The sequence below is a fragment of the Microcaecilia unicolor genome, chromosome 10 (assembly GCF_901765095.1).
Source record: "Microcaecilia unicolor chromosome 10, aMicUni1.1, whole genome shotgun sequence".
NCBI lineage: Eukaryota > Metazoa > Chordata > Amphibia > Gymnophiona > Siphonopidae > Microcaecilia > Microcaecilia unicolor.
Genome location: NC_044040.1, coordinates 22,903,405 through 22,926,543, shown reverse-complemented (window position 1 = coordinate 22,926,543; position 23,139 = coordinate 22,903,405). Strand labels below are relative to the sequence as shown.

General features: G+C 44.6%; 2 protein-coding genes across 3 annotated transcripts in view; both read left to right on the top strand.

The window, feature by feature from the left end:
* LOC115479021 (protein FAM71F1-like) overlaps nt 1-13,956 on the top strand; it is a gene marked incomplete at its 5' end in the record, with an annotated part of 35,316 nt that extends 21,360 nt beyond the window's left edge. Inside the window, 2 exons of the mRNA XM_030216731.1 lie at nt 1,849-1,904; nt 13,581-13,956. Of these exons, the coding sequence (XP_030072591.1) occupies nt 1,849-1,904; nt 13,581-13,855 (331 nt within the window). The remainder of the gene's footprint in view (nt 1-1,848; nt 1,905-13,580) is intronic.
* Nucleotides 13,957-22,510: 8,554 nt separating this feature from the next.
* The window catches only part of CALU (calumenin), a 35,308-nt gene continuing 34,679 nt past the window's right edge, over nt 22,511-23,139 (top strand). For both annotated transcript variants that reach the window (XM_030215852.1, XM_030215851.1), the window contains exon 1: nt 22,511-22,593. The gene's annotated coding sequence lies outside the window, so the exon portion shown is untranslated. The remainder of the gene's footprint in view (nt 22,594-23,139) is intronic.

The following is a 23,139-nucleotide window of genomic DNA, read 5'->3' as shown; positions in this document are numbered from 1 at the left end:
CTGTGTGCATGTGGGAGTGTGTGTGTCCCTGCCCTCTGCCCTCTCTCCCTTCCCCTGTGCTCTCTGTCCCCTCCCCCCTCGGAGTCGAGTCCTTCAGTGTTAAGTTTCCTGCTGTGTTTGTGTTACAGAGATAGTGAGGGCTTCTGCCCTCTCTCCCCTCCACCCTCTGAGTCCTTCACTGTTACAGAGAGAGCGATTTGATTTCCTGCTTTGCTGTGTTTTCCTTCACTGTTTGTGTTACAGAGAGAGCGAGGGCAGGGCAGACACTCATGGGGAAACCGGATATCTCTCCCCCTTCACACTTCCGGCTGGAGGCTTCATTTAGAACGTTGGTGGTGCCTTTTATATAGAGAGATATAAAAATGAAGGCAGCTAAAGACCATATGGTTTATCGAGTCTACTCATCCATGCCATCTACTCTCCCTTTCACTCCTTTAGAGATCCTATATACTTGTCCCGAGTTGCCTGAATTCAGATAGTCTTTGTCTCTACCACCTCCATTGGGAGGACATTTCATAAACTCACCACCCTTTCTGTGTAGAAATATTTCCTCAGGTTTATGTGAAGCGAGTTGGTGGTCTCACTTTAGTTTTCAATAGATAGGTGTCTGCACCATCCCCAGATTCCATCCTCACCATGTGGCACCAGTTGTCATCCTTGCGGGAAATCCTAGACTACGCCACAGATTATAGAAATAAATATATACATGGTTGTAAAATTTCAATTTCATACTTACCTTCCCAGAATATGCTCAAGGTGAGCCTATATTACCGTTTAATGTTTAGAGCTGCTTTTTCTGGAGAAGGTTTGAAACATAGAGAAGAGTACTTCCTAAAGCCATGCTAGAGGCACTGGGGAAACTGACTGAGAGAAGACTGCCCCTTTTCATCGTGTTGGGGATTGGTTCAGTGTTGACTCAGTGGAAAGAATGCTCCCAAATACCATGCTGGGGCATTTGATCAGTTGTGGCTCAGCTGGAAAAATGCTCCTAACACAGGGTAGGCCTCATCCTGCTGGGGAGGTAGGAGCAATGAGGGTCTAGAACAGGGTGTACTGTTTCCCTAGGGATCTAAGGAGCAGAGGGGGAGAGCCCCTTTCAAAATCTGAAAGATGTGTGGAAGCTCTTCTGTGAAGGCCCGATGGCATCACTTCAGGGCTGATATCCACCTGCAACTGGAAGTGTCATGCTCTCTCTGCTCTGGGCCAGATGACAACTCTTGTGGGTTGGAATTAGCATAACTCTGCTGTAACACTACACTGGGATATTGGTTCCGAATGAGCTCGGAGAGAATATCTTCTAACACTGACATTTGCTGATTCTGTGCATTATCACTAGATATAGCTCTATATCACTTTTATTCTAGACTTATAAAATCTACATATCTGGCCTTATATATATTAGTCTTTGGTCTACCCAGTTTGGCGTTATATTTATTTGTTACATTTGTATCCCACATTTTCCCACCTATTTGCAGGCTCAATGTGGCTTACATAGTACCGTAGGCGTTCACCAAGTCTGGTAATGAAACAAATACAGGTGGTATTCTGGTTGAATAAGGAACATGTGTTTCAGTTACAATGTGGATCAAGGAGAGGAAAGATTAGGTAGTATACATTACAAGTACATAAGTACCGCCATACTGGGAAACACCAAGGGTCCCTCAAGCCCAGCATCCTGTCTCCGACAGCAGCCAATCCAGGCAACCCCCCCCCCGCCCCCCCCCCCAAAAAAAAATAATGTTCAATGGACTTTTCCCTCAGGAATCTGTCCAAACTATATGTTGGATAAATCTTTAGATTGCAGCTTTCTAAGAATCTTAAAGTTTTCTCTTAATGTCTCTTTAACAGTTTTGACCGAGAAACAGGAGAGACCAGCAGTACCAGAGCAAAGGACTCAGAACATGGTAATGATACTGTGAAAAAACAGTGTGTTTTAAACCTGTAAAATGTATTGGATATTTTCTTGCCTTAATTATGTTTTGAAGTGCATTTCTCTAGTTTGGCCAGCAGGCGGTGCATGTTATGTTTTAAGCTGAAACAAAGAACTAACTTTTCCCTTCTTTAGTTAACACAGATAAAGGAAATGCCTGTAGTGATGTAACCAGCTTTTTTTTAATGTTGTTGTTCTGGGCTCTGATTGGCCTGGAGTTTGAAATTACCCAGCAGTTGCTGGCTGTTGCTTCGGTCTTAGTCTGGGAGAAGAGAGAGACAGATCTCTTTGCTAAAGACCTGTAAACAGTTACATTTAATAATCTGTGAGCAGTGTATTTCCTGATCTCCCCGGGCACTTGAAAGTAAGCAAATGTTTAGCTAGTGTTATAATTGATCCATATTTCAGTTACCTGTTATTGTTTGCTGATTGCACTTTTTATGTCCGCTGTTCAAGTTCTGAGAATAAACATAATTATTTGTTTGCCCTGCTTGTCTGGACTGATAAAGAATCCTGGTGGTTTGTGTGTTGGGTCTGTGAGTGCTTTCTAGGACCTGTGGGACCACTGGGAGTGTGGCCCCAGTAACCTAGAAATCACTGGGGATAATTTGAGAGCAGGAGACTCGCCCAGAAGTGGTTGTGACCCAGTTGGTGGGAGGAGGGTGCTAGTGTAGAGCACAAGCGCAGGTGCAGGTGAACCTGAGCTATGCTGGGGATAGACCCTCTAAGTAGCCGCGGGGTAACCCCAGGCGGGTGGCTAGACATTTCATGACAGATACCAAATAAATAGTAGGGACATAAAGTTTTATGAAATGCACTTTGACCAGTAGTTAGTGATAAAGTACGTGTACCTAGTGTAGTCAAAAGGGCTGGAATGCATGTATCTGTGTATCAAGTTCAGAAGGTGAACTATATACATGTAGCAGGATAAATCAGATGTACATGTGGAGTGATGTCATCTGACAGCACCGACCTTCAGAACTCTCTCAGTGCCACAGCTGCTACCTCTGAGACTCTAACCCTATTACAGAGCGTAGAGGTCAGCTCCCTGGGAAGCTGAGTGGGAATGTGTGTTTGATTTATCCTGTTGCCTATAGAGGACTGCTATTACAGGTACAAAACTTTGCTGATTTCAAAACTGACCTTTTTTCCATTGCGTACACCTAGTTGTGCCCCCCTCACCACCCACTTGAACTTGTCAGTGGCCGGCCTGGTTTGCTCAGTTTCTTCCTAAAGTGTATATCCCTCTTTGCTATCCTCCCCTCAGTTGCAGTTCCATCAGCTTCCCTTACCTGTTTTTTGTCTTGTTGATTTATAGCTCCTACCCTCTTTATTAGTTTCTAAGCCGCTTAGATATTCAGTTTTATGGGCAGGATAGTAAATCCCAAATAAACCTGTAAGCTTGGCTTTCTCTGAGAAACATGAAGAATCCGCCACAAAACTGGGGAATCACATTGCCAAGGGCTGCCCTGCTCATGGTCTGATCTGAGATTTAGCAAAGAATCCCAGACATTGCTGGGAGGGGGGGGGGGGGGGGGGGGGAAAGAGTTGAATCTTGTTTGGGAAAAGTCCTTGCAGAACTGTTGTCTTAATGTGCTGCCTCTTCCAGACATATTTTTCATTTGTCAAGATGTGAGTGAACCACTGGGTCGCTGACCTACCTAGATCTCTTCAATGGAAAAGGAGCCTAGATGGGAAACTGGTACATAAGTACATAAGTACATAAGTAGTGCCATACTGGGAAAGACCAAAGGTCCATCTAGCCCAGCATCCTGTCACCGACAGTGGCCAATCCAGGTCAAGGGCACCTGGCACGCTCCCCAAACGTAAAAACATTCCAGACAAGTTATACCTAAAAATGAGGAATTTTTCCAGTCCATTTAATAGCGGTCTATGGACTTGTCCTTTAGGAATCTATCTAACCCCTTTTTAAACTCCGTCAAGCTAACCGCCCGTACCACGTTCTCCGGCAATGAATTCCAGAGTCTAATTACACGTTGGGTGAAGAAAATTTTCTCCGATTCGTTTTAAATTTACCACACTGTAGCTTCAACTCATGCCCTCTAGTCCTAGTATTTTTGGATAGCGTGAACAGTCGCTTCACATCCACCCGATCCATTCCACTCATTATTTTATACACTTCTATCATATCTCCCCTCAGCCGTCTCTTCTCCAAGCTGAAAAGCCCTAGCCTTCTCAGCCTCTCTTCATAGGAAAGTCGTCCCATCCCCACTATCATTTTCGTCGCCCTTCGCTGTACCTTTTCCAATTCTACTATATCTTTTTTGAGATACGGAGACCAGTACTGAACACAATACTCCAGGTGCGGTCGCACCATGGAGCGATACAACGGCATTATAACATCCGCACACCTGGACTCCATACCCTTCTTAATAACACCCAACATTCTATTCGCTTTCCTAGCCGCAGCAGCACACTGAGCAGAAGGTTTCAGCGTATCATCGACGACGACACCCAGATCCCTTTCTTGATCCGTAACTCCTAACGCGGAACCTTGCAAGACGTAGCTATAATTCGGGTTCCTCTTACCCACATGCATCACTTTGCACTTGTCAACATTGAACTTCATCTGCCACTTGCACGCCCATTCTCCCAGTCTCGCAAGGTCCTCCTGTAATCGTTCACATTCCTCCTGCGACTTGACGACCCTGAATAATTTTGTGTCATCGGCGAATTTAATTACCTCACTAGTTATTCCCATCTCTAGGTCATTTATAAATACATTAAAAAGCAACGGACCCAGCACAGACCCCTGCGGGACCCCACTAACTACCCTCCTCCACTGAGAATACTGGCCACGCAATCCTACTCTCTGCTTCCTATCTTTCAACCAGTTCTTAATCCATAATAATACCCTACCTCCGATTCCATGACTCTGCAATTTCTTCAGGAGTCTTTCGTGCGGCACTTTGTCAAACGCCTTCTGAAAATCCAGATATACAATATCAACCGGCTCCCCATTGTCCACATGTTTGCTTACCCCCTCAAAAAAATGCATTAGATTGGTGAGGCAAGACTTCCCTTCACTAAATCCGTGCTGACTTTGTCTCATCAGTCCATGTTTTTGTATATGCTCTGCAATTTTATTCTTAATAATAGCCTCCACCATCTTGCCCGGCACCGACGTCAGACTCACCGGTCTATAATTTCCCGGATCTCCTCTGGAACCTTTCTTAAAAATCGGAGTAACATTGGCTACCCTCCAGTCTTCCGGTATTACACTCGATTTTAGGGACAGATTGCATATTTCTAACAGTAGTACCTAGGCTCTGACTTAATGCACTTTTATGTTATCAGTTAGTTGCAATCCTCCTAGAGTCTGCTAATCAATTTAATTCTTTATTTATAACTTTTACAATTTACATACCCAAAGCGAACTTTGTCCAGAAATATAAGACATTTCAAAGAAATATACAAATTATTATGGAAAACCCATAGGAAGAAACATTTTCCTTATTACGTAGTCCTCAAGTATGGGAGACTGAGCATACATAAACCTATATAAATTTAATATATTTCTTTTAGATCATTTAGTTCCTAATTTGTTTGGATTGAAGAATATAAATAGCTGATTGGACCACTTGTATGGCTATGTTCTTCTTATGTACTGAGTTAGTGCACATTTGCAGTCCAGAGTGCATAGGATCTGTACTCCTTTGGGGGCGGGGGGGCGGGAGAGGAAGGTAATTTTTATTGATTAATGTGAAAAGCATACAGGGTTAACAGGAACTTGGAATTTGCACTGATTTGTACTGAAGTGATTTGTAAAATTTAGTATTTATTGTAGACTAGGAAAAAATGCCCGTTTCTGAGGGCAATGAAATGGGCGCTAGCAAGGGGCTCCCTCCCTCCGAGCTACTTGCCTTGTTAGTTCGCTGTGGCGTTTCGGTTTCGGGCCTCGAGTGTCATAGCTCCGCCCTCGACGTCATGACGTTTTGACGCGAGGGCGGTGCAGACACTCCAGGGCACACCGGATATCTCGGGCGCCTCAACTTCCGTGGAGGCTTCAGAACGTTGGGGTTGCCTTTTATATAGAGAGATGGGCAGACTGGAGAGGTCTCTATCTGCCATCATTTTCTCTGTTTCTGTTGCTCTCCAAGCTGATGTTACCACCATTAAGAAAATTATTTTCCAAGTTAGGTCATTCAGATTTTCTGATTTCATGAGCTTGAAAGATGACTTCATAAGATGAACCAGAATTATATTAAGGTCCCACGAAACTGGTAGTGGTTGGGAGTATCATATGCCCCACAGCCCCCTCATAAAAAGGAGACTGATGGAAGAAGTTAAACTGAGTTTTAATTTAGGACTTTAATAGGCTGCTCTCACATAACTCAGATTTAGCTTCATAGTGTATGGGCCTAGGCCTGTACTCGATGACAGATGGAACACATAATGTAGTAAGCTTCTTAGAATGTAGGTTAAAGCAGGGGCGTAGCCAGACAGCAGATTTTGGGTGGGCCTAGGCAAGAAGTGGGTGGGCACCAGGTGTTCTCCCTCCCTCCCCAAACCACCACCAAAAAAATATCTCAGCTGGTGGGCAAATGCTTCGCTCCACCTTGGCAATCTGCAGCAGGCATGTGCTGAAAACTGAGCATTCGCAGGTACTAGTATCGTGGAGAGCAGCATTTTCGTTACCAGCAGGGGGAAGTCTTCAGCTGGCAGAGCTTGGGATCCCCACCAGCTACCGCTAAACGTGTACTACTGTTGGGTGGGCCTGAGCCCTAAGTGGATGGGCCCTGGCCCACCTGTGGCTACGCTACTGGGTTAAAGGATTCAGTTTCTCCAGAATATACCACAAGGAAAATCTCCATTTGAAATGGTAGTATTTCATAGTGGATTTCTTTCTAGTTGATCTCTACTACCTATCGGGAGAGTTAAAAAGAAGTCACAAATGAGTGCTGAGCATCCAGTTTCAGATCCTTGGAGCTTTCCTGCAGAGGATGTGTGAATCAATTCTCCTTGTTTATGTAAGCAACTTGGTTGCCTTTCTAGTTTAAGATAATTGGCAAATGCTCTAAGGGCACTGAAAATTGTTCATAGTTCTAATTTTTTTTGTCATCAAAGAACCTTGTTTGCTGAAGGAGGCTATATGCATGCCCCACCCCATGGTTGAAGTGCTCATGGTTAACACCACATGTTGCAATTTATGAACTGGAAGCCCCACACCACATTTTCCTTTCACTATTTTAGAGAGTGATGGGCCACAGGATCCATAACCCCACCAATATTTTGCCATACATAGCATCAGCAATTAGAGAGTTTGGGGGCAGGGCTGAAAATTGGTTTATTTGGCCTCTGCAGCCAAAAGGAAATTCCATTGCCCCTGATGACCCCTTTGGTTATTTGTCAAGACAGCAGTTGGGTCAGTTGGTGAAACCTGAAGGACCATTGCAAATGATAATAGTAGATGACGGCAGAAAAAGACCTGCACGGTCCATCCAGTTTGCCCAAGAAGATAAATTCATATGTGCTACTTTTTTATTTGTACTGTCCTCTTCAGGGCACAGACCGTATAAGTCTGCCCAGCACTATCCTCGCCTCCCAACTACCAGTCCCGCCTCCCACCACCAGCTCTGGCACAGACCGTATAAGTCTGCCCAGCACTATCCCTGCCTCCCACCACCGGCTCTGGCACAGACTGTATAAGTCTGCCCAGCACTATCCCCGCCGCCCAACCACCAGCCCCGGCACAGACTGTATAAGTCTGCCCAGCACTAGTCCCGCCTCCCAACCACCAGCTCTGCCACCCATTCTAGGCTAAGCTCCTGAGGATCCCTTCCTTCTGCACAGGATTCCTTTATGTTTATCCCATGCATGTTTGAATTCCGTTACCTTTTTCATCTCCACCACCTCCTGTGGGAGGGCATTCCAAGCATCCACCACCCTCTCTGTGAAAACATACTTCCTGACATTCTTCTTGAGTCTGCCCCCCTTCAATCTCATTTCATGCCCTCTCGTTCTACCGCCTTCCCATCTCTGGAAAAGGTTTGTTTGCGGATTAATACCTTTCAAATATTTGAACGTCTGTATCATATCACCCCTGTTCCTCCTTTCCTCCAGGGTATACATGTTCAGGTCCGCAAGTCTCTCCTCATACGTCTTGTAATGCAAATCCCATACCATCCTCGTAGCTTTTCTTTGCACATATGAAGGCATAGATAAGAAGTCACATAAACTGTGGTTGCTATGTGGCTGAGGAGCACCAAAACTGAGTGGGCCAAAGATGATGTTTTGCTTTATCAAAAACCTTGGTACAGCAGAGGGCCAAAAGGGAATACAGCATATAATTCAGCGAAGGTAGCAGATAGTAGATTGCTGAGCATCTCTGAGGGGGAGACATTAAAGTGTTCTCCTCAATAACATTTTTAAATAACATCTATACTGAATCTCAGCAAGGTGATACTACAATTGGTTGGAAAAAGAAAAAAAGAAGTATACTGATCACTTGTCACCCAGGATATAAAGGCTGATGCAGAGGGGGAAGAAGGGGATCTAGACGGAGTACAAGTAGAAGGCTGAGGCAGAGAGAGGAAGAAGGGATCTGGAAAGTAACATCGGGACAAAGGTTGATAAGAGAGAAATAAGAGGTTCAGAAAGAACTAGTGACAGGAAGTATTAGGTAGTGATAGAAAGAGGAGATCCAAAACTGCAAGAGAATGAGATCAATGAAAAACAAGATAAGACGTCAATTGAAGAGGAAGAAAGAAAGGAAAGAAGACGACCCAAATGTAGAGGAAGCTGAAATGTTCTTAATGACACCATCCACACAGCTATGTATTTATCTCCAGGATGTGAGTTTCTCTGATTTGGCCTTTTCCCTTGACAGGGAGGATTGACGATAACAGCACCTGTGCACCTATCTGCTTCACCCTCACTCCCAACACTATGAAGTCACTTGTGATACATTCGGTGGGATATCTAGCAGTAACATTTGTGCTAACATGGATGAGCAGTATGGGATCATAATCAATAGGCTTAATGAGTCCTATCAAACTTTTCTGTAACATCTCGGCACCAAGCTGACAGCTGGACATCGTATCTGGTCAGCAGATGGGCACCTCTGTCCCTCAGAAAGGAATCGTCAACCACCACTACCCTTCATTGACCCCTTATCCAGCAACTTTGAGATTTATCATCTTTGTTTTCTCATGTTCCTGGGATATGTTCACCTGTTCCACTTCCAAAGCTATGTACCAGTTCTTCATACATCACAACACCACCTTCACACCTACTTTTTATGCATGTGTGCTGTCATGCTATTTTATAAAAGCCTTTTTCTGCATGTAGAGCAGGCTTCACATGTGGAAAAAAACTCTATAAAATTACCAGGTTATCAGACCAGATATTTCTTAACAGGGGAATTCTAAGAAGGTTTGAACTTTATGAATACACTGACGAGTCAGAGAAACTGAATGAAATCTCTAAAAACCTGGAGGACGTAATGGCGCAATTTGACAAATTGAAGAGTAGCAAATCTCCTGGACCAGATGGTATTCATCCCCGAGTACTAATAGAATTGAGAAATGAACTTGTGGAGCTATTGTTAGTAATATGTAATTTATCTTTAAAATCGAGCATGGCTCCAGAAGATTGAAGGGATGAACAAAATGTGGCTAAAGGTGAGCCAGTTGATATTGTGTATCTGGATTTTCAAAAGGCGTTTGACAAAGTACCTCATGAAAGACTCCAGAAGAAATTGGAGAGTCATGGGATAGGAGGTAGTGTCCTAATGTGGATTAAAAACTGGTTAAAAGATAGAAAACAGAGAGCAGGGTTAAATGGTCAGTATTCTCAATGGAGAAGGGTAGATAGTGGGGTTCCCCGGGGGTCTGTGCGGGGACCACCACTTTTTAAAATATTTATAAATGATCTAGAGATGGGAGTAACTAGTGAGGTAATTAAATTTACTGATGACACAAAGTTATTCAAAGTTGTTAAATCACAAGAGGATTGTGAAAAATTACAAGAAGACCTTATGAGACTGGGCATCTAAATAGCAGATGATGTTTAATATAAGCAAGTGCAGAGTGATGCATGTGGAAAAGAGAAACCTGAATTATAGTTATGTAATGCAAGGTTCCACACTAGGAGTCAGGAAAGGGATCTAAGTGTCATCGTTGATGATACGTTGAAACCCTCAACTCAGTGTGCGGTGGCGGCTAAGAAAGCAAATAGAATGTTAGGTATTATTAGGAAAGGAATGGAAAACAAAAATGAGGATGTTATAAAGACATTATAATGTCTTTGTATCGCTCCATGGTGCGACCGCATCTCAAATATTGTGTTCAATTCTGGTCACCGCATCTCAAAAAAGATATAGTGGAATTAGAAAAGGTACAGAGAAGGGCTGTGAAAATGTTAAAGGGGATGGGACGACTTCCCTATGAGGAAAGGCTAAAGCGGCTAGGGCTCTTCAGCTTGGAGAAAAGACGGCTGACGAGATATGATAGAGGTCTATAAAATGAGTGGAGTGGAACGGGTAGACGCGAATCACTTGTTTACTCTTAGGAGCTGTCGAGTAGCCTACTGGTTAGTGTGACACCGAGACCCTGAAGCAGCCTTGCGAAACGCTGGCCATCGTCGGCTCGGCACATGAGTCCAGAGAGCGAGCACAGTAAAATATTGGCTTGGGCAAAACGTGGTCCATGAGCGCCATCGTGAAAGATAAGTGAGAGTGCTCATAAATTACCAGAGTTTCTTAAAGAACCAGTCACTCGATTTAGCAGTAGAGTTGTGACTAGCTACAGTAAACAGGAAATGTATACATTAAAAGGTTTTTGGCCGATGATGAAGGTAGGATCTTGTGATCCGTTTCAGTTTGTACACTTCCAATAAGATATGTGAGCTCTTTGAGGCCTTTTTTTTTCCTGTTTATCGTAATACTGTATTCCATACAAGTTATACGAATGTCATTTTGATGCAGCGGATACACTGTGGTAATTTGGCGACATACATTTGAACTCCTGAAAGGAGAAAATGTGCATTGGAGTACTTTCAACATCAGAGTTGGCTCTCATTGCTCGAGAGAGGGTGATAGCAAGTCCTCAATGCATGATTCTGAAACTGAATTTTCAAAAGCTTGTAGTAATGATAGACTTAGGGAGAACAGCATATCTATAGAAGTAAGCAATATGGAATTCTAATTACTTTTTGGAATCCTGCCAGGTACTTGTGATGTGGTTTGGCCACTGTTTGAAAAAGGATATTGGGCTTAATGGACCTTTGGCCTGACTTAGGGGCCCTTTTTCTAAGCCGTATAAGCATCGTGCGCCTAATGCGCACCAAAGTGGAGCTACCGCATGACTACTGCGTGGCTCTTGCGGTAATTTCATTTTTGCCGCTCATCTGAAAAATAAATGTTATTTCCTGCCGCTCGTATTGGATGCACGCCAAGTGGCATTTGGCGAGCGTATGTCATTACCGCCCAGTTACCGCATGAGACTTTACCACAAGGTCAATGGCTGGCGGTAAGGTCTCAGACCCGAAATGGGCGCACGGCAATTTTGATTTTGCCGCACATCCTTTTTCGTCAAAAATGTTTAAAAAGGCTTTGTTTACAGGTGCACTGAAAAAATGATTCTGCGCGTGCCCAAAACCCGCGCCTACACTACTGCAGGCCATATTTCAGCGCACCTTAGTAAAAGGACCCCTTAGTATAATAATTATGTTAGTAGATGAAAAAAGGCCTGGATGGAAGAGGAGAATGATATTGCTTTCTGTGCTGGAACATTTCCTTGTACTGAGTACAGACTCAACTGTTTGTACTTTTCTATGCAAGGAGCATTTTCCTTCCTATGATCGCAATAACTACTTCTGCTCAGAGTACTTGTACTGTGTAGAGAGCTGCTCTTGTGTTGAGGACATTGGCTTCTGCACTGAGAGTCTTCCTTGCACAGAAATCATCTTCTATGCAACGCTGAAGTTCCTCAGCTCAAAGTGAGTCCTATTCTGCACTGATGAATGCACAGCGGTTTCACTCAGCACAGAGGGAGACATCTGCATGGAACTTTCAGCACCAAGACAGTAGGCTGAGTAAGCTTTTGCACCAGCAGCTTTTGCTGGACAGTGTCTGTCTGTGCTGAGGATTCCTGGTGCTATGGGATCAAGCCTCCATTTCTTGAAGTGATAAGGGAGAGTTGGATGACAATGACTGGAGTTGTTGTTGTTTTTTTTTTTAATGATCCTGGATCATTCACAATTATGCACAGTGCAGTGGGTTTCCAAAGCCACCACCTTTTGCACATAAGGTCAGTGCTTGAAGCTTGCCAGCATGAAGAACACATTTAAAGCAAATTCAATCTGGCTATCAGTTTTTTTTCCCCCTTTACTGGGAACTCAAATAATATTTGGGCAAAGCAAGGAGGAAAATAGACTGATGGAACTCAGAGGCAACAGCTGCATGGGAAGTCCCACTCATGCCCAGAAAAACCTTCTAGATTTTTCTGAGCTGTCACACCTTTCCGTGTCAGTGCCTTTATATAATATCACCTTACTTATGTGGCTGGTTCATCTTGCTTGCCAGTGGATAAGGGACTGATACCTAGGACTTTAGGGTAGGAAATTAAATATCTGTGTAAGCGGAGTGGTGTGTGAGTTTGTATAGGGGAGGTGGTGAGAGAGAGAGATAAGGAAAAAAAAAATTTAGAAGTTGATTTGTTCAGAGGAGCTGCGTATTTTGGAATGTGAGTGTAAGAAGAGGCATGAGTTTTGTGTATGGGTGATCCCTGAGAGACTGTATGTTGGGGAGAGAAAAAAGAAATAGTTTATATGCAACATAGAGGACTCCTTTTACTAAGGTGCACACGCTAATTTTTATCATGCTAAGGGCTCTGTTTACTAAGGTGCACTTGCATTTTTAGCATGTGCTAAATGCCAGAGACAGCAACAAAGAGAGTCCAAATCTCCCATAAAAAAACACCAGAAAACAACAAGAACGGAAGATGTACAGAAAGACCAAACTAAAATCACAGATGTAAAAAAGCCAAATTCATTTATTAAGACCCTACACGGTCCGTGTTTCGGCCAAGGAGGCCTTCTTCAGGGGTCTAATAATTTTTATCTTGCTTTTGCATATTATCCTTTGTATCAAGCATGATATATGTTTTTATGATATATGTGTTGTATTTTTGTTTTGTTTTAGACCCCTGAAGAAGGCCTCCTTGGCCGAAACACGGACCGTGTAGGGTCTTAATAAATGAATTTGGCTTTTTTACATCTGTGATTTTAGTTTGGTCTTTCTGTACATCTTCCGTTCTTGTTGTTTTCAAATGCCAGAGACACCCATATATTCCTACGGGTGTCTATTGCACAGCTTAGTAAACAGGCCCCTAAATCCGGTAGCGTGCCTTAGTAAATGGGGCCCATATTAGGTGAAAAGTAGAGGGAGGAAGAACAAACAATAGAAAACAAAAACGAAGAGTGTGAAGAGCCAGGGAAGGATGAAAACAGGAAGAACGACAGCTAAGATTTCAGTGGGATCAATAAACAGAGCAATGGAAAAGGCTGGGAGAACACCAAGCAGTGCTTTCCTATGGTTAGAGAAAGGCCAGCAGCAAAAAAGAAAACAAAACAAAAAACAAACCCAAACAGAACTAGTGATCTAGTCTCGCCATTTCATTTTATGCAGGAATTCACCACAAAAAGTCCTCCTGCTCCTGCCACGACTGTGAGTTCTGCCTTTCCCAGAAAAAGGTATCAGTAGACCCAACTCCTCCGGTAGAGAAAGCATCCATTCGAGCAGCTGTGCCAGAGACCGATGATGCTGGGTACGAAGAAGATGCTGGGTATGGCATCTGGCTACGAGACACCACAAGTGGGATGATGCCCCTCTCCCTGCTCAACAGCCTGGTGGCAGTGGGGCAGTCAGTCACCGCCCACAATTCATGGATTGGAACAGAATAATTTTTTTTATTAATTAGATCTGGTGCTAGCCATCAAGGTCAGCATCTCATTTACAATCCAAGGAACGTATGACGCAGAGCAAATCTACACCAAGACCAGAGTAGCCCTGCATTTCCAAAGAGTAATTACTGATTTGTACATGAACAACAGTTTCAAGATATGTAATGGAATTATTTCAACCATCACCGATCCGTGGTTATTCTGTACAAATAAAAACAGTTAATTAACTGCTCCCCTACTGCTGTAATATTTCTTAATTCATCTAGATATTTTTATATGGGTTGCCCTGAAAAGACCTGTAATGTCAGTAATCAACTAGCAGTGAAAGTATATTTCATTATGGGGCTCATTTTCAAAAAAAGAAAAACATCCAAAAAGAAGCAGATGGATTCTTTTTTTGCAACCTCCCCCCTGAAAAAACCCCCCAAATCACTATTTTTACATAAGTACATAAGTAATGCCACACTGGGAAAAGACCAAGAGTCCATCGAGCCCAGCATCCTGTCCATGACAGCGGCCAATCCAGGCCAAGGGCACCTGGCAAGCTTCCCAAACGTACAAACATTCTATACAATCAAGCCATTGTGACATCACTAATGAGGTTGGCTCTTATTGGTGGAATGAGCCACTATGACATCACAATAGGTTAAATCACTGCTCTATGTAATAAAAGTGAGCCAAGTAGAGGACAATAGTACATAAGTAATGCCACACTGGGAAAAGACCAAGGGTCCATCGAGCCCAGCATCCTGTCCACGACAGCGGCCAATCCAGGCCAAGGGCACCCGGCAAGCTTCCCAAACGTACAAACATTCTATACATGTTATTCTTGGAATTGTGGATGTTTCCCAAGTCCATTTAGTAGCGGTTTATGGACTTGTCCTTTAGGAAACCGTCCAACCCCTTTTTAAACTCTGCTAAGCTAACCGCCTTCACCACTTTTGAAAACCATTTTATGACATTTTCTATGCAGTGCATCCAAATCACAAGGGGGCATGTCGGGGGGGGGGGGGGGGGGGACTGGGCGTTCCCAAAACTTGGATGTTTTTCTACCATAATGGAACAAAGGTCTAAAAGTTAGATGTTTGGTCTAGACCTGTTTCAATCATGATTAAGTCACAAAAAGGTGCCCAAAATGACCACTGGATGAAGGCATGACCCCCCCCCTTTAGGCCTCAGTGGTCACTGACCCCCTCCCACCCCCCAAAGATATGATAAAAACAGTACATATGACAGCTTCAGATGTTACGGCCGTGCCTATTAGAGCAGCAAGCAGGCTCCTGGTGAGCCATCCAAAATCCACCAAAAACCTACTGTACCCACATATAGGTGATACCTGCAGCCATAAGGGCTATTGTAGTGGTGTAGAACTGGGTACAGTAGGTTTTTGGTGGGTTTTGGAGGGCTCACCATAAAATCTAAGGGGGTAATGGTGAGATGTGTACCTGGGACCTTTTATGTGAAGTCCACAGCAGTGCCCCCTAGGGTGCCCCACTGCTCTGCTGGGATGTCTGTGTGGCCAGTCTACTAAGAATGCTGCCCCCTTCTATATATCCCAATGGCTTGTTTTTGTGTGTTTTTCTCTTTGTATGGAACTAAGTGCTTTGAAAATGAACCCCATAGTAACCTATGGAACTTTGTAAGTCTAAGGGGGTCTTTTACTAAGCCATGGTAGCGTTTTAGCGGTAAACACTGAGATGCCCATTATATTGCTATGGGTGTCTTGCCATTTACCGCCAGCTGATTTCTACTGCGAGCTAAAAACACTACCGCGGCTTAGTAAAAGACCCCTAAGTGCTTTGAAAATGAGCCCCAAAGTCTGTTTAACCATAAAAATACTAATCCTATATAATAATTCTCACCTCCAATGTTCTAATCTTGCTGCCTGTGTCCGTGGCTCCTTCGGAGTTGCTGAGCTAGGCTCCGTAGTCAGGCTGACGTCACCGTTGCAATTATGCTGTGAACTTCAGAACCCGCGAAAAAAGAAAAAAAACAAAACATTCCATGCCTCACAGGTGATCCATGTCCAGCGACCCTCCTCTCCCCTGCAGCCACCCGTGTCCAGCGACCCTCCTCTCTCCCCTGCCCCCCCTGCAGCCACCCATGTCCAGCGATCCTCCTCTCCCCTGCCCCCCCTGCAGCCACCCATGACCAACGACCCTGCTCTCTCACCTGCCTCCCCTCCAGCCACCTGAGTAAGCACATCACAGTTTTTAAATTATTTACATTATTTATTTAAAGAACAAAGTTGTTCAACAACCAAATGAAAAAGTGCCCCCTAAACTTAAAAACTGATTGCAGCAATAATTGCAACCAAATGCTTCCTATAATTTGGTATCAGTCTATCACATCGTTGTTGACGAATCTTAGCCCATTCTCTTTGCACAACTGCTTTAACATTCCTATGTTTTCACGCATGAACTGCTCAATTTAGGTCATTCCACAGCATCTCTATTGGAGTCAAGTCAGGACTTTGACCAGGCCAATTCTGAATTTCGTTTCTCCTCAGCCATTCAGATGTAGACTTGCTTGGGTCAATGTCTTGCTGCATAACCCAGTTACTCTTCAGCTCCCTCTCATGGACGGATGACTGGACATTCTCATTAGCAATTTTCTGGTACCACACAGAATTCATGGTTCTTTCAATAATGTCAACTTTTCCAGGTCCTGAGGAAGCAAAGCATCTCCACTCCATCATACTACCACTACCATGTTTGACTGTTGATATGATATTCTTACTGTGGAATGCTGTATTTGCCACACATAATGGAACCTGTGTTGTCCAAAGAGTTTATTTATTTATTTATGGTTCATTTATACCCCCCAGTTTCCCACAATTGCAGGCACAATGTGGCTTACATGAATTACAAAAGTAGAGAAGTACAACACATGAATTTTACAGCAGAATAAGGAGAGAACACTAACAACAATTAGGGTGACTAATAAGCAGAATTACTAATGGAGTAAGTTTTTTCAAAAAGGAACGTTTTCAACATCTTCTTGAAAAGGTGATGATCAGATTGAGATCTTAGGTTCAGAGGTAAAGCATCAAGTCTTCGGGCTGGAGTAGTGAAAAGTAGAGGCAAAAAGAAGCTTGTATTTGACACCCCGGCAAGACGGATAATGAAGTTGGAGATAGGTGCGGGCTGTGTTGATGGCATTTCTAGGTGGGAGGTCTATTAGAGGAATCATGTATTCCGGAGCTAGACCGTAGATAATTTTATGCGTTAAGGTGCAGAGCTTGAAAGCGATTTGCTCTCTAACTGGGAGCCAGTGCAGATTGAGACGTAGAGGTTGCGCGGGAACCATGCGCGATTTGCCTAGGATGAGTCTTGCAGCAGTGTTCTGGAACTTTCGCAGTAGTTGCTCCTGGCAGCCTGCATAAATCCCGCTGCAGTAGTCAAGGTGAGAGAGAACTAACCAGTGAACAAGTGTGCGGAAGAGCTCTCTGGTGAGACAAAACCTAACGCGCCGCAGTCTCCACATTGCGTAAAACATTTGACTCGTCTGTCCATAGAACATGATCCCAAAAGGCTTGAAGATAATCCAGGTGTGTTTCTGCAAATGTGGGATGAGCACTGAAGTTACTTTTGGACAGTGGCACTTTCTACCTTGCTGTTCTCCTATGATCCTACTTTTGACCAATCTCTTTCTTACTATGGAGACATGAACACTGTCCTTATTTAGGGTTACTAGCCGTTGAGCCCGTGAAAACAGGCTACTTTTGGAATGGGGGGGTTTCCGAGCCCCCCCCCCCCCCGAGGTCGGCGCCGCCCCTCCACCCGGCCCGAGCAGCACTGTAAACTTACATCAGCAAAGCTGCTGTCGGGGCGGGCTTCCTTCTCTGCCTGTGTCCCGCCCTCGTGTGACGTAACGTCGGCGAGGGCGGGACAAAGGCAGAGAAAGGAAGCCCGACGGCAGCTTTGCTGATGTGCCTGCTGCTGCGTGCTGATGTAAGTTTACAGTGCTGGCCGGGTGGAGGGGCGGCGGCAACTCCGGGGGAGGGGGAACGGTTCCGACGTCTGCAGCATGCCAGTAGAGACTTCCCTCTCTGTCCCGCCCCCGTCATCACGTATTGACGCAGGGGCGGGGCAGAGAGGGACGTCTCTACTGGGCATTTGCGAGTGAGTACGGTCACTCGCCGTTTATATGTTTGATAGAGGTCTGCAGTTTTTTTTGAATGTTCTTCTGGGACCTTTTCTGACTTCTCAGATGAATTGTTGCTGTGCCCGAGTAATTTTGGCAGGCTGGCCACTCAAAGATTAACCACATTCCATTTGGAGATAAAGGCTCTCTCATTGTGGTTCAGTGGTTTATTACACTTGATATACCACTTCTTGTTATCAGTAGAGTAAGGCAGTTTACAGAAAAAAGTAAAACAGAAAGGAACACCATTAATTATAGGCCACAGATCATCAGCAAGAACAAAAGGAAGGGGGATATAGGCACTAATAAAGAGAATCTCTCATCACAGCAGCTGCTTATCCTAGCTTTAACTCTCCAAAGGCTTGTTTAAAGAGGCAAGTTTTGAGAGCAGTTTTGAACTTAGAAAGGGAAACTGACTCCTTGTGACTCTGGGCAAGACACTTAACCCTCCATTGCCCCATGTAAGCCGCATTGAGCCTGCCATGAGTGGGAAAGCGCAGGGTACAAATGTAACAAAAATAAAATAGATACTATTGGAGATTCTATACGGAATGTTGCTACTATTGGAGATTCTACATGGAATGTTGCTATTCCACTAGCAACATTCCTTGTAGAAGGCTGCGCAGGCTTCTGTTTCTGCGAGTCTGACGTCCTGCACATACATGCAGGACGTCAGACTCACAGAAGCAGAAGCCTGCGCAGCCACATTGGTGATCTGCAAGGGCCGACTTCTACATGGAATGTTGCTAGTGGAATAGCAACATTCCATGTAGAATCTCAAATAGTAGCAACAGTGGAGGAGTGGCCTAGTGGTTAGGGTGGTGGACTTTGGTCCTGGGGAACTGAGTTCGATTCCCACTTCAGGCACAGGCAGCTCCTTGTGACTCTGGGCAAGTCACTTAACCCTCCATTGTCCCATGTAAGCTGCATTGAGCCTGCCATGAGTGGGAAAGCGCGGGGTACAAATGTAACAAAAATAAAATAGATACTATTGGAGATTCTACACGGAATGTTGCTACTATTGGAGATTCTGTTGCTACTATTGGAGATTCTACATGGAATGTTGCTACTATTGGAGATTCTACATGGAATGTTGCTATTCCACTAGCAACATTCCATGTAGAAGGCTGCGCAGGCTTCTGTTTCTGCGAGTCTGACATCCTGCACGTACTCGCAGAAGCCTGCGCGGCCACATTGGTGATCTGCAAGGGCCAACTTCTACATGGATTGTTGCTAGTGGAATAGCAACATTCCATATAGAATCTCAAATAGTAGCAACAGTGGAGGAGTGGCCTAGTGGTTAGGGTGGTGGACTTTGGTCCTGAGGAACTGAGTTCGATTCTCACTTCAGGCACAGGCAGCTCCTTGTGACTATGGGCAAGTCACTTAACCCTCCATTGCCCCATGTAAGCCACATAGAGCCTGCCATGAGTAGGAAAGCGCAGGGTACAAATGTAACAAAAAGAAAACTTCTGTGCGTGTTCCAAAGTAATGGTGCTGCACAATAAAAGGTACTCTGATGAGTCAAACCTAGCCATGTATGAAGTAGAGGAGCAGCCTAGTGGTTAGAGAACTGATCTTGCAATCCAGAGGTGGCCAGTTCAAATCCCACTGCTGCTCCTTGTGATCTTGGGCAAGTCACCTAACCCTCCATTGCCTCAGGTACAAAATTAGATTGCGAGCCCTCCAGGGACAGAGAAATACCCAGTATACCTTAATGTAATTTATGTTGAGCTACTACTGAAAAAGGTGAGGAAATCCAAAATAATATGAAAGAACAGGGGAATAAAGGACTACCATGTAGCAAGCATAGAGCCCTAGCACGTTTCCCCATAAGGCACAGCGTGTGGCCAATTTATGCATGCTACTCAATTGAGTAACAAGCCAATTAGCAATAATTGGAATTTACACATGCTTATTTTTAAGTATATTCTTTAAAACGCTGTGCATAAATTCCAAGGCACATAGTTGAAAAGGGGTCACAGCCATAGAAGGAGTATAGGTATGTCAGGGGTGTTACATTTACACACATTGTTATAGAATTTGAGGGAACCACTGGTGTAAATGTCTGTGCCTAAATGTACATGAATTCCCCCAGCCTATATGCTATTCTATAAATCATGTCTTACTGTAGATGCAGTTTACAGAATAGTATCACACACTTTATGCCTATATTTTAGATAACATATAAAATCCAACCCTTTATGGGATAATGTGGGTGTCTTAAATTGTATCTTGTGCTGAACAGTAGCGTAGCCAGAGTTTAATTTTTAGATGGGCCTGGAGGTGGACTGGGTGGGCCCAGGCCTCGCATTTCCTCTCCACCCGCTACCACCCCCCCCGGCCCACCCACCGCCGCATTTCCTCTCCATCCGCTATCCCCCTCCCCCCACGACAGCCCCCTGCACAGTCAGTTCTGGTCATTTTTACTGACCTGAAGCGCAGTTCTCCCTCCAGCACTGGCAATTCCCATAGCCAGCCTTCTGCCAGCGCGCGTCGTCAGAGCCTCGTCTCAGGCGCGTCACACCTACTCTGCAACTTCCTGTTTTCCACAAAGGTGGGACGCCCAGACGCAGGAAGTTGCAGAGTAGGCGGGACGTGCCTGAGAAGAGGCCCCGAGAACGCACGCTGGCAGAAGGCTGGCTACGGGAATCGCTGGTGCTGGAGGGAGAACGGCGCTTCAGGGGAGTAAAAGTGAGCAGACCACGCGGACGGGGAGAGCGGGCAGAAGAGGCTGGTCAACCCTGGAGCAAAAGTGGCTGGGCCTGGGCCCGTCCAGGCCCACCCGTGGCTACGCCCCTGGTACTGAATCAGAAGCCAATGGTGTTCAATCATGAGTGGAGTTACACAATTGTATGTCCTAGCTCAGGACATGATTCTAAGGGCAGTATTTTGTAGAGTTTGGTTATGCCTTTTTTTAATTGTTTATTTTAACTACTTAAGATACAAGATCACTCTTGTTTAAGAAACTCAAAAGAAAAAGCAGTAAAACAATCTGCAAGCATAAAGTCTATCTTCCTTAGGCCACAATATGCACTGTGTAAGTTATCATGTATTTTGGTGGAATTTTACCATTAACCTAAACATTTACATGCATAATTGCAAATATTTGTGCCTAGATTATACAATTACCCCACTAATGTGCATTAAATGTACTTTTTTTCTGCCTTAATTTCATGAGCAGATGCTGGGGAACACCCCCAAAATTATTCCAGATGCTTTAAAATTACCAAATGAGTCTTTTAGCTTGTTTGTAAAAAGGCTTGGAGGTCACCAGAACAGTTCCAGTTCACTTTAATACCTTCACAGGGCGTATCCCACTTGCAATTTTGCTGGTAATCCACAAACTCCTTTCTCCATAAATGGAGCGACATTAGAGTCAGCATGAGGCGGTTCGTACATACCCTTAAGGGGTGGTTCATAGAAGTGACAGTAAAACTTCACATCTGGACCAATGTCTATCTGATCATGGGAGAGAAAAGCAATGTCCGTATTAAATCCCTTTGCGCTCGTTTCAACCACAATATTTGGCTCAAGTTCATGTTTTTTTTGTTATACTTATCACTATTTTTATTTCATACTTTTCAGGGCTGCTCCATACCATACAGCTGAGAGAACCGACACCTAGAATTGCAACTGGTACTTTGGCCTATCCGTTGCCCTCCCACCTTCTCATCAGATTTCTGTAGTGTAGAGAAAAGGAAGCTGAGCATTACCGAGGGAGCAGTAAACTCCCTGCGCCGGTAGCTCTAGAGCTTATAATAGTAAATTGCAAGTTCTGTTTTGAATATAACTTGCTTTCCCCTAAGCTCCCCTCCCTTTCCCTCCTCTGTTACTTATATATTGATATTCTTTGATCTGACTATTTGATCATTCCTTGTATTAGAGTTACACCTAATCACACTGACCACCCTTCAACATCTTCTGTCCTTCTGTGACTGTTCTCTTGTGCTTGACTGCTTAAATATTTTAAATTTAAATGCTTTACTTTTTGTCTATTAGATTGTAAGCTCTTTGAGCAGGGACTGTCTTTCTTCTGTGTTTGTACAGCGCTGCGTACACTTTGTAGCGCTCTAGAAATGTTAAATAGTAGTAGTAGTAGTAGTATTTTGCATTTCATATCCCTGCATCATTATAAATTAATAAAAAAATGTCACGATCCAAAAAGAAAAGAATTGTACCGGCGAGTGGCAACACGTTCACTCAGCCCATCATCACCCCTTCTCCAGGTAGTATCAGCTCAGCACGCCTGCGCACAGGCACAAGTTCCGCACACACAGCACTACGACTGAAAAGGTCTCGCGCCCAATTTCAACGACCCCCAGCAGACTTCTGCCGACCGCGGCGCGCGCTCCTGGGGACGTGGCGATTTCCAGCCAATCGACCTCATCCGCCGGGCTGCGTAAAGCAGCCCAATCAGCGCCAGGCACTGTGGGCCAATGGAGAGCCAGAGAGTACGGCGGACTGTCCGTCCATTGGTCGCGGTAGGCGTGGCGTATTTTCTCCGCGCCCGGGACTAGTAGTATTGTCGGCAGTTTCCGCCGGTGAGGTAGTCGGACGGACTCGGGTGCGGCACAGAAGAGTTGGCTCTGGTAAGTAACGGGGGTGCGGCTCTGTCTTCCTTTCTTTCTGCCTTATGGCTCTGTGGAGTAAATTCCTTTCTAACGGGGTGAGACGGTCGCGGGGCTCATTGTCTGTTATTCTGCGCTTCGGAAGTAATGGGCCTCAGGAGACTTGATTGTACTACTACTACTACTACTATTTAGCATTTCTATAGCGCTACAAGGCATACGCAGCGCTGTACAAACATAGAAGAAAGACAGTCCCTGCTCAAGGAGCTTACAATCTAATAGACAAAAAATAAATAAAGTAAGCAAATCAAATCAATTAATGTGAACGGGAAGGAAGAGAGGAGGGGGTAGGTGGAGGCGAGTGGTTACAAGTGGTTACGAGTCAAAAGCAATGTCAAAGAGGTGGGTTTTCAGTCTAGATTTAAAGGTGGCCAAGGATGGGGCAAGACGTAGGGGCTCAGGAAGTTTATTCCAGGCGTAGGGTGCAGCGAGACAGAAGGCGCGAAGTCTGGAGTTGGCAGTAGTGGAGAAGGGAACAGATAAGAAGGATTTATCCATGGAGCAGAG